The sequence below is a fragment of the Sardina pilchardus genome, chromosome 14 (assembly GCF_963854185.1).
Source record: "Sardina pilchardus chromosome 14, fSarPil1.1, whole genome shotgun sequence".
Lineage (NCBI taxonomy): Eukaryota > Metazoa > Chordata > Actinopteri > Clupeiformes > Clupeidae > Sardina > Sardina pilchardus.
The window spans coordinates 20,554,281-20,566,233 of NC_085007.1; the positions used below are offsets into that span (position 1 = coordinate 20,554,281).

The following is an 11,953-nucleotide window of genomic DNA, read 5'->3' on the forward strand; positions in this document are numbered from 1 at the left end:
ATGACAGGAGCCTTCCTACAGACACCTACTACATGCCCTTTGACCATTGTCTTGTCTACAGTACGTGTCCCAACTTTCAGTCTTTCTGGTGTTGAGGTTATCGTGTGTACTCTACGGCCTGTGTGATGTATGAGGAAATACATGTTGGTTGTGGTGAGTAGAGCACAAGGAGACAGCATCCTCCCTGTGAGGGGTTAAAGGCACTGCAGCACCCTTGACTTTTACCATGTTCTCATGCACGGGAGGAGTAAAAGTAGTCTGGGTGTGATCATGTCTGAGAGGGGGATGGGGGGTGGGGGGCAGAGAGGGGGAAGGGGGGTGTAAGGGCAGGCAGCACATGGCAATCAGTGCAGAGGACTCGTGAGTGGGGAGGGGGGGTGGGGGTTGGGGGCGTAGGAGGGGTGGTGGTGGTTGGGGGTTCAGGGTTCGGGCGGGCCATTCTCTTGGAGCAGTCTCAGCAGCATACACGGTCTGCATGGCATCTCCCCCACGGGCACGGCTGACGCGGGGCGGGCGTCTCCTCTAGCGCTGGAATGCAGTCGGTCAGTCAGTCAGACACGCATGGGCGCGGTCTCTCCTCCGTGCAGGCAGGCAGGCCAGCAGCTCATGCGATTAGGGGTGATAAGATAGAGACGCTCATTCGGAAAGGGCGCGCTGGCCCGAACCGTCTCTCTCTCTCTCTCTCTCTGTCTCTCTCTCTCTCGCTCTCTTTCTCTCGCTCTCTCTCCCTTTCCTGAAGGGCAGAGAGGGGCTCGAACACGTACCATAGGCCGGCCGCGGCCCCCCACGACGAGAGGACCATGTCCTGTGGCGCGCTACTCTGCCATAGTAAACATCCTCCATGACCGGAGATAGGTTCCCCTCACTGTTACTCTCTGTGGTTATCTCTATGGAAACACCAATCAGAGGGCGGGTTGTTACCATGCACAGGAGGAGGAGGAGGGGCAGGAGTGGACAGAATTAGGGGAGGTGGGACAGGGGCATCACTGAGGAACAAGTCTACAAGCCCTACAAAAAGGTGTGCTATTGGCTTACTGTTCATCAGAAAAACAATTCATGGAGCACTATGTTTTCAAACAAGCAAATTTAAAGGCAAATCTGCCAGTTACCTCAAATGCAGTCAATCATCAACACATTTAAGGTTCACATTTTTGAGATCTTTTAACCACATTTGCTTTAGCCATCAGACACAGTACGTATCTTAAATCGTATTACTGTTTAGCGCTGTGAGAAGGACTTTAGCATGTGGTTTCTGGAAAAAGTCTGACATGTAGAGGTGGAAAAGTCCAGCTTCAGAAAGTAAAAGGCCTACCACATATCTGTGCCAAGCATTCACTTCAACCAGCTGATTCTAATTAGCATAACTCTTCATACAGGTTGAGCAGCTAATTGATGAGATCACCTGTGCTAAGTGTGCAGTTAGAACCAAAACATGATTGGACTTTTACTCTCTGAAGCTGGAGTTTTCCACCTCTGCTGACATGTAGCTGAATCTAGACAATATTCAGCAGAAGAGGCATTCTGCACAGCCACAGCAGTAAGAACAGGTGTCTTCCTGTACAACTTTGGTCTCTTCTCTTCATGATGCACTTACATAAGGACACGGGCAGAAGTGTTGAAAAATAGAAATGTTGAAGTGGCTGATAATACTGTACGTTCAAACAGTGTTAATTAGTCAACACTGTTGTGTGGTGATGGGATTTTCTTGAGCTGAAAATGTTGACTAATATCAGTGTTTGATCATTCTAACTATTAAATAGTTATTTAAGTCTGGCCTAAACCTGGCCACATCTGTATAAAAGTGTGTGTGTCATATTAATGACTACTGACACTGCAAGAAAACATGGACATGATTGAACAACACAGAGAGCGACTTGCGGACACTGAGAGAAGCTCATGGAGAGCCTATGGTAGAGCTCCTACTATGGGGTGGGACAGTGGCCAGAAATGGTCACAGTAAACAAGGAGCACACAAAACACTTGAGCACAAAAAAACACACACGACATGAGAGATCTCCTAGACTCCCCGCCTGTCTGTGACGGCGACGACACTGACCAATTGAGGGGACCATGAGAGGCCGGCGCTGGGGTTGAGGTCCGCCGTGAGCCTGCCGTCGATTGTCGCCGCGCTCCAGACGCCCAGACGAGGGAGAGACCTGACATAACAGACACAGACACAGGTATGACTTTTCACTACTTTACAGAGCACATCCACCTTACTCCTGAAACCTACTTTCATCTTTTGTCCATTCTGTTCACATATAACTTCTCAGTCTCAGTAAACTCAGTGACTTGAACGCAACTTACATTACTTTCAAAATCTTGACAATTCTGCACTCAATAGGGATACCTTATATAATATAAGTTCAGTTTACATGGCTTTGAATGTGTCAGGCACTATCTTTTAGTCAGACTATCACCACTTCAAACCAATACAATGCTGCTTTGAGGAACAACTGTGCCCGAACCAGAGCTGTTTGGACCAATCAAATTGTCTTTGTAGGATGATTGACAGATGAGCAACAGTGCCTCGTCTATCACGTCATCTGAGCACACTTCGGTTGATCTTGTTTGCAACTAAAATGCTGTTGTTAGAAGCAAGAGAGATGGCTTGTAAGACCCCATTCATAAGTAGGAAAAAAGCATATATTTCCAGGTTTGGCCTTTCTTTTAAACAAAAACATTGTCCATGTTATCAGGGGAAAACAGCGTTTTTGCATTGTGACATGTAGTTCCCTCATTTGAAATCTGATTGGCCACCTGTTTGTTTGATGGGTTTATGACACCCTTCACCAGCTGAACTGAGTATGATGATGTCAGGCATTTCAAGACATTCAATACCCTACAGCTGAAGAGTCATACTGGGCAGAGAGAATAATGCCCTTTGGTGTGTGTGTGTGAGAAAGTGGTGTGTATGTGTGTAGTGTGCACCTTCAGTGTGTTGTGAGAGTTGCGCCTGCGACCTTCCTCCAGCTGCATCTCGGAGTAGAGCTCCTCCTCATCCTCCTCCATGATGTCAGACAGGTCAGAGCCACGGCTGCTTTCAGTATGGTACTCTTCACTCTGACTGTACTGAGGCTGCACACACACACACACACACACACACACGCACACACACACACACACACATACACACACACACACACACACACATTACTACAGTAATTTCCTGTGTCTTAGCCACTTTAAGCCGCAGGACACTGCAAAATCCATATTAAACTGCCTCCCTGTATTAACCTCACAGCTGAAGAAATTTTGTAAAATCAATGTATAAGTTGGTAAATTTCTGTACACATACTAATATCTAAGCAATGTCGAGTGACTGCCACCAAAGCACACAGCTAATTGCAACTGCAAAGACAAGAGAGACTCATGGTCTTCAATTCATGTTGACGTCACAGGAGGAAATTACTGTACATGATTCTCAGTAGAATGAAATAAAGTTGAAATAGTTGAAAAGTGAAATGTCATGAAAGGGTCTTGGGTGGAGGTCTGTGATGCTGCCCAACCTGTCTGCCCAGCTCAGAGCCACGGAGGAAGTCGTCCACAGATGCTCCTCTACGCCGGCCCTGGCCGTAGCCTTCCTCATCCTCCTCTTCATCTGAGCCCTGCTGGTGGAAAGGCTGGCTCCTCCTCTCAATCTGAGAGAGAGAGAGAATGAGAGAGAGAGCGAGAGAGAGAGAGAGAGTGAGAGTGTGTGTGTGTGTGTGAGAGAGAGAGAGAGAGAGAGAAATAATGTTCGGCACTGAATGTCATCCGGAACACGATGACACGGCAGCAGTAATTTTACCTGGTGATGCAACATCCTTCCACCTTGAATGAACTTTTTCCCATTAAATCCGGTGATATGATGGGGTCTGCTCCCGAGGTGCAATGATATTATCCTTTTTCTCAAATTATGCCCTACAGTCAAAATCCCTCTTTTCAGATTTCAATTTATATTTGAATGATAATCCTATGTTGCTGGATTAAAGTGTCTAGTTTGCTCTGGTACAACAAGTTGTGGCTAATGAAACCTCAAAATCCCAGAGGATCTCCTTGGCATTCTGTAAATTATTATAATCTTAAATGCATATTTGATTTTGTCCTTTGTATGCTACCACAGTAAGAGTAAGCTTATTTTCAAATACTAGTTGAAGTTTTCCATATGAGGAATGTGATATATACTGACCTTCAGAAGAAATGGATTTATCTACCAATATAACTGCTACAGATTTACACTTACTGTACATTTACAGCACTTTTAAGTGCATGACACAAAAAATCTTCTATTTATTTTAACACACTTTAATCCTCTTAAAGCTAAAATATTTAACATGAAGCTTTGTCTTGTTTTAGCTTGCTTTAGGACACTGAGGCAGCCTTTATCACTGAGACAGCCTTTATAATCCTGGGAGTTTACCCATGCCAAAGAAACACAGAAGAACGTACAAGAACTCATGGTTCAATCTGTTTCCTCTCCCACAAACCCAGCGGGATTCAACTCTACTCAACTCAAACCAAACTTAACAAAAATCTGTTGGGCTCCAGTCAACAACACCACAACATATCAAACTACACCAACAACATGCCAAAAGTCAAACCAAAGCAAACCAAAACCCGGAAAAACAATAGGCCCCCACCTATAAGCTTTCCCAGCTTCCTTGGGGGACCCATTCACTCTACACATTTGATTCTGTACCCCTACTGTACTATTGTGATGTTTGAAATGGTATTGTGTGAATAAACTCAAACTCAAAACTCAAACTCAATACAAAACAAACTATACTACATGAAACCAAACAACCCATACTGCACCGCGCCATATAGTTCCAAACATCCGGCAACTCACCCGTCCACTCTCGGCCGCCACCCTCTGCGCCGCCTCTCTGGCGATGGCCTTGGCCACCGTGTCGGGGATGAGTGTGCCGCGCGGCTGCGGCAGGATCCTCTGCGGCGAGGGCGAGCGGCGGTTGGGGTGGGCCGGCGCCTCCAGCATGTGTCCGTGTGCGGGCCCGCGGGGCATGGGGCCGCCCGAGGGCGAGCGCAGGGGCTGCTGCTCCCACGGCTGCTGGGCGCCTGGGGGGCCGTGGTGGTGCCCGGCGCCAGGTGGAGGCCCCCCCGCGGGCAGCCCGCCGGGCTCTTTGGTTTCCAGCTCTCTGGCACTTAGTGGTCTCTGCGGATGCCCCGGGGCCGGGTGGGCCAGCTGCGGGATGTGCGGCTGGGGCATGGGGATGTGGGGCTGGGGCTGGGGGCCCGGGTGAGGGGGCAGCGGGTGGAGGTGCGGCGGAGGCTGCGGGTGAGGGTGCGGAGGGTGCGGGGGCAGGTGTCGGGGAGGCTGCTGCGGCAGGGGCTGGAAGTGGCTGGGCGCGGGCTGGGGGACCGCGTGGGGTGGCGGAGCGTGGGGTGGAACGTGGGGCGGAACGTGGGGCGGAACGTGGGGTTGAGGGTGCGGTTGCATCGGAGGCTGCGGTTGCATCCGAGGCTGTGGCTGCTGGGGGCCCGGGTGCGGGGGCATGGGCTGGGGCTGAGGCTGAGGGCGTAGCGGGGACTGGAGGTGGGGCGGAGGTGCGTGGGGGTGGGGGTGCGGGTGGGGGTGGGGCGCACCAGGCGGAGGCACCAGCAGGTTGTTTGGAATGGTTGCGACGGGCGAGTCTTGCGACTCTCCTTGTGCTGACAGGGTTCGGACGACGACCTCGCGCGCCTCCAGACACTGGATTCGGTTCACCTCCACTGTCACGTAGTCCGCCATTGGAAACATCACCTCAGCAACCTGAACACACACACAAAGCACCCTCATCACCCAGGCTACATGCAGTACAGTGATTATTTTACAGTCTTTATTATCTGTCACCATAATGGCTGTTTTCTGATCCTTTCTCATGTTTGCGATAATCTTAAATGAATCTGATCCAGGGTAAGTTTCCCAAAACCATAGTTGCTAACTAACTAAGTTAGCAACTTTGTTGGTTGCAATGCAATTTACCATTGCCAACCAACTAAGTTGCTAACACGTTAGGCAGGTTGCATTTTAAATCATTGAGCATTTACAGTATGACTGGAAAGAGCTTAATGTCTGCATTTTAAATAAACACATGAAGCAACATAAACAAAAGTCTAAAAATCTAAACTGGGCAAATCGATCATCGAACATACTGTAGGATCCCTTCAATATGATCTATACTCATAACTGTGTTGACTATGCTAGAACAGAAATGTGCCAAGATGTAATGCCTCCGCAATCCAGCAGAGAGCACCAAAGTATTAAACAACAACCATAAGCTCATATCTGCAGTGGAGATTGTGTTGCATGTGAGATTCAAAAGCTTATGGCTTCAGCATTAGGAACGCCAGCTATTACATCACCGGCACAAAGACAGTGCATTACACGCAAAGATGAAGACTAATACTTTCATTCAGTACCGTCAGGGGGGAGGGGAGTTAGGACGATGCTAAGGGCCCAGCACTGACACGGGGCCCCCACAGAGCCCCCCCAATAACACACCTGTATATATTAAAGAAAAAGGGGTTCACCGGAGCAACTCAGATGTGAAGTTTTTTTAATTTTATTTCAGGTGCCAACATTGTCAATCGTCCACTACCGTGACGCACCAGTTAGTGATTTCAGGAGCGCGGAGGACTTTCTGTTTTTTCTACGTGACACCTGTATATATTATCAGGGGGGCCCATAATTAATGTCTGTCATAGGGCCCACTTTTTCCAGCAGTGCCCCTGTACAGCACTTTACAGAGCTGAATACCTTCACATCAAACACACTGGCACACACACACTCACCTTCTGGCCCTTGGTACACACAGCGTATCCAATGACACTGGCCCCATTGGAGGTCCCCATAGGCGTGAGTAGTGGGGGCTTCCAAGAGACCTGTAGGATTCCAGGACCTGGACCACACTGCACCTGAACCTCTTGCGGAGGTAGTGGAGGACCTTAAGGAGAGCAGACAACAACATGACAAACTCTTCACACAAACTAAACTCATACAGAAGTATTTTATCCTCAAAAATATCCTCAGCTATGAGTTTAATACACAGGGACAGTTAATATGGTATTAATATGGTTTTGTTTCTTTTAACTTGCATAAAACACTGCCCTGCAGCTTATACACAATGTGGCTTGTTGTACACAGGAAATTACTGTACAAAACTGAAAACACCGACTGTTGAACATTGGTAGTGATGGCAGTTGAACGATTCTGTTTTAAAGCTATTCTAAATTCTGAAACTGATGGCAGATGAATAAATATTATATGAATGACATGAATGACTGAATTAAATGACTCTGATCAATTCTACCGGCATCAAACTCAAGCTCACTTTCAGATATGAGAATTTTACTGTCAAACAAAAGTGTGTTACGAAAATGTCTTCACTGAGGTAGATTGAGTTGCCTAGAAATCACTGTATGTCCACAGTGTTCACTGTCTACTTGATGTGGATTACCCTAGATAAGGTGGGAAATATATTGTGAATTAGCAACATGCATTCCAAATCTTCCTAAATAGGCAAGCATCAATTCTACACATAAACACACCAGTGCCTGTATACACACATGCGTGTGTGCGCGCAACAAACACACACACACACACCCCTCTCACACAAAAAAACATATACACATTTTCTCCTTAGATAATAGGAACACCAACCATGCTTCTTTATCCCTGTAAATTCAATTATATTTTCCATCCACTCTCTACCGGCTAGAATGACACTAATCAGGGTTTATTGCTTGCCACATTCACAAAGATGCCTAATCCTGCATTGTGACAGACTGCAAATAGCAATAAGTAGAATAATATTGTTAGCTGCCTTAGCTTGTGTCTATGAATTTGATGCTAAATCTCTAAGTGTAAAAAAAAGAAATGTAGCCTACCGAGGAAAAGAGATACTGCCCACACACTACATGCTATATTGAGCCGACATATTGCAGAACACAGAATTATATACACTTTGGCTTCTCTTTCAAGAAGCTGCAAGCAATGTCAGGAAAGCTGTAAGCACTGTTGGCCAATGCAGAGATGTTTATTTCAGATCTGTTTTTGACTAGTACACATGGACCCTGATGAAACGGTTGTTTCTGTCCCATGTCTATTTTTCCCTCAGAGCATACTTTTTCTTGATAGAATGCAGCTAAATATAGTGTTTCAAAACTGTGCAGTGCGCTATTTATTTTGTAAACAATAATTTGTGCTTGGTTGTTTCACTATTAAATAAAGTAAAAACATCTATTCTATTTACAAACATATTGTTTTATTTGTTATTTACTATGAACAAACCGTATACTGTATAACTACTGTATGTGTTCATGCTTTACGGAAATAATGCATGAGCAATAAATTACAAATGATGAACAAACCATTTACTAGTTGTTTACAAATGCTTAATACATTCAATATTGTGTGTAGTTATTATAAAGCGTCACCCTATAATTACTTCTCCTGTCTCTGAAGAGTTTCACCCAATTTTAACGTTGGAATGTGAGATGAAAAAAAATCACAAATAAGAAATGCCAACAGGCTAGCAGCAAGCATGAGAATCATGAATAAACTGTGCGTATGTGTGTGCGTAAGAAAGGTGTGTGTGTGTGTGCGTGTGTGTGAGAAGGGTGTGTGTGTGTGTGTGTGTTCCTGCACCTTGACATGTCTGAACGGCCGCCTGGGTGCAGAACTCCACCCCCACCTCCTTCTTCTCCCGCTGCTCCAGGGGCAGTTGCCAGGGCATCTGGTGGGGCTTGGCCACCACGCGCACCTTGTACACGGTGGTGGCCTTGAGGCCGGTGAAGCGGTAGCGGTAGCAGCAGGGCCGCACCACCGCCAGCTCCACGCCGTCCAGGAAGATGGCGTGCGCGTAGTTGCTGTTGCTGGGCAGCCACGAGAGCTCGGCCGAGTCCAGCAGGATGTTGTCGACGCGCAGGCCGCACGGCGCCACCGTCACGCCGCAGCCCACCAGCACCGAGCAGCGCAGCTCGTCCGAGGGCCCGCGCTCCGTCAGGCTCTGGACGGACACGCGGTAGGTGGCGGCCGCCAGGTCCAGCTTCTCCAGCAGCAGCTTGGTGCGGCCGCCGAACGGCACGCTGGAGCGCGGCTCGCCGTCCACCAGCACGCTGTAGCCGCTGACGGGGCCTCCGCCGGGGCCCGTGCCCGCCGCGCCCGAGCCCCAGCCCAGCGGCACCAGCGGCGGCTCCCAGGCCACGATCACGCTGCGCGCCAGCTGCTTGATCAGCGTGATCCGCCGCGGGTAAGGCACCACGTTGTCGGACAGCTCGTCCCCTTCCTGCGGGCCCCCCGTGCCGTTGCTGCAGGGCCCCAGCGGGTCACCCATGCCCAGGCTGTCCAAGGGCCCCCCCAGGCCCCCGGCCCCGTCGCCCGAGCCAAGGCCCAGGCAGCTGCGCTCCAGAGGGCCCAGGTCGTCACCGCCTTCGGCCGGCGGCTTCTCCTTGTCCTGGATGAACTCCACGAAGTTGGAGGGGACGAGGCCGCGCTGTCCGTCCAGCAGCTCTCCTGAGGGGGACAACGAGACACGAGACGTGAGGAGCGTCCAGAGAAAAAGCAACACCATCCACTGCTACACACGCGTGTACCGTGTCTTTTTGCAAGAGATACATTTTTTTGGTGTTTATTCTCTCGCATAATCCAAAAAAGATTTGCTTTTTAAACCCCAAAAGGATGAGATAAACAAGTCACCCAGTATTCACTGAAGTGCACTTTTCTGAGCAAACATGGATGCTCCTGCCATGGCGAGTGGGTGTTTGTAACACTCGCTGCCTCTTTGATGTTTCTGCTTTATTAATTCAATGTGTCTTCATGGGACACATTCCAGGAAAATGAGAGAGAGAGTGAGAAATAGAGAGAGAGAGAGAAAGAGAGAGAAAAAAGAGAGAGAGAGAGAGAGAGAGAGAGAGAGAGAGAGAGAGGGGGGGGGCCCGTAGATACTGACGGTAATCATAGCCGTCAGAGGATAAAAGCGATTTAATACTGAGGCTTCTAATGATGCCTGCTGCAAGAGTAACTAAAATGGAAGAAAAAATAATAATTAGTAAAGGAGAAAGCTATGAGATGGGAAAAAAAACAAAGGAAAAAATAATGACTCAATAGGCGACTTTGCCCAGGGTGTGTGTGTGGGTCTTGCTCAGGGACACGTGACTAATGTGTGTGTGTGTGTGTGTGTGTGTGCATATACATACTGTATATGTTTGTGTATGTGCATGTAAATGTGTGTGTGTGTGTGTGTGTGTTTATTTGTACGTGCGTGTGTGTGTGTGTGTGTGTGCGTGTGCGTGTGCGTGTGTGTGTGTGTGTGTGTTCTGTGTGTGTGTGTGTGTGTGTGTGTGTGTGTGTGTGTGTGTGTGTGTGTGTGTGTGTGTGTGTGTGTGTGTGTGTGTGTGCACGTGTCCATTGGGGGTGTTGGGTGCACACCACACCAGAGCCGTCAGCAGAAGAACATGCTGGTGATTACTCAGAGTCACGCTGGATTAGGCATCGGAAGACAAGCACAGGTTGCATCACTCAGCAGCGTTACCTTCACAGAACTCATCTCAATCTCAATCTGAGATCTCGGGGATTACACGAGTGCCACGGAGCAAGCCATCATTGTACTGATTGTACTGGCCATGTAACAGTGAGAATCATCAGCAACCAAATTATTTGATTTCAATCATCATTCATCAGTCACAAATTCTTACAAGATATTGAACTGTGAAATATTAGAAGTTGAACTGTGAGGGACTGCTGTTTCACATGTCAGAGTATCTTTGTTGGCACAAAATATGACTAATTCATAGAATATTGATTCTTGTTGTTTACTGCAATTAAATACAGTACTTAGTAAAATATCACATAACTGAATTGATTTTACTCCATTCCAGGCAATATGATAGTAATGTGGTCATACAGTGAATTTGCACAAATACTGCTTTCAAACCTCAACGTATGGGAGAGCAGTGGGCACTGGCGTGACATACAGCATGACATATCATCTCTCTAATGAAGCTTGAATTTCAGCAAACCTTCATAGAAGCCGTCGTCATCCATGGTCCCATAGACATACAGGTACTTCCCAGCCACCAGGGGGAGCTCTGCCTCTGGATGCTCGTTAGGTCCATCATAAGGGTTATAGCTGGTTAGGACAAGAAGAAGAAAAACAGAGACAGTCAGAACACCGATAAAAACTCCTGTGTGTGTGTAAAGATCGATATGGTGATAAAGTCACTGAATGAGGTCTGGACTCAGGTGTGTTTACTGCTTACCTATAGCGGGCAGTGCAGAGACGGACTTGTCCTGTGTAGCGTGGTTTGGACCTGGGAGATGGACTCACCTCATCCTCCATCTGTGGGGACAAAACCGGTCAGAAACACAAAGGCCATAAGCAATAATATTTGCCAATCACATTTACTTTATGAACAACAGGTTGGCTCTCCCTCTGCTAATTTACGGTATTCAGAGCATCAGTGGATGGATCAGACTAATAAAGCATTACACTACACGGTTAGAATTAGGTCCAAGTGATGCCTCAAGGCCCTTTGGGGATTGGATTAGACAGTCTCAATATCTCGGCATGTCATGGTAATATCACATTATAGGCTTTCGCCTTTGAGTTGATTCCAAGCAGTTATTTTCAGGCCCATGTCATATCCTGCACCTCACTGAATGAATCTCCAACCGCATGAATCTCATTGATTTTTCAGCCATGTTCACGCACCGTCCAGTGCTTAGATGACCCCGCGCTCAGGGCACTTTCTGCACCCGAGGATTGCACGGCACACGTAAGAGCCCACGCACACACACTCCGTGGCGTAACCATTATCTCCTGTTTATCTGGCTGCCAATCACGTAAGTAGTGGAAAACAAATTCTCAGGGGCAGCACCAAGGGCCCCCGGGCTCGACAGCCTGCGCAGTACATGTGTGTGTGTGTGTGTGTGTGTGTGTGTGTGTGTGTGTGTGTGTGTGTGTGTGTGTGT

General features: G+C 47.9%; 1 protein-coding gene across 1 annotated transcript in view; it reads right to left on the reverse strand.

Moving 5' to 3' along the window:
• rimbp2a (RIMS binding protein 2a) overlaps positions 1-11,953 on the reverse strand; it is a 61,311-nt gene that overhangs the window by 8,296 nt on the left and 41,062 nt on the right. The window contains exons 12-19 of the mRNA XM_062554894.1: positions 11,242-11,321; positions 11,002-11,111; positions 8,630-9,496; positions 6,775-6,926; positions 4,832-5,752; positions 3,510-3,641; positions 2,932-3,078; positions 2,057-2,156 (exon numbers count right to left, since the gene is read on the reverse strand). Of these exons, the coding sequence (XP_062410878.1) occupies positions 2,057-2,156; positions 2,932-3,078; positions 3,510-3,641; positions 4,832-5,752; positions 6,775-6,926; positions 8,630-9,496; positions 11,002-11,111; positions 11,242-11,321 (2,509 nt within the window). The remainder of the gene's footprint in view (positions 1-2,056; positions 2,157-2,931; positions 3,079-3,509; positions 3,642-4,831; positions 5,753-6,774; positions 6,927-8,629; positions 9,497-11,001; positions 11,112-11,241; positions 11,322-11,953) is intronic.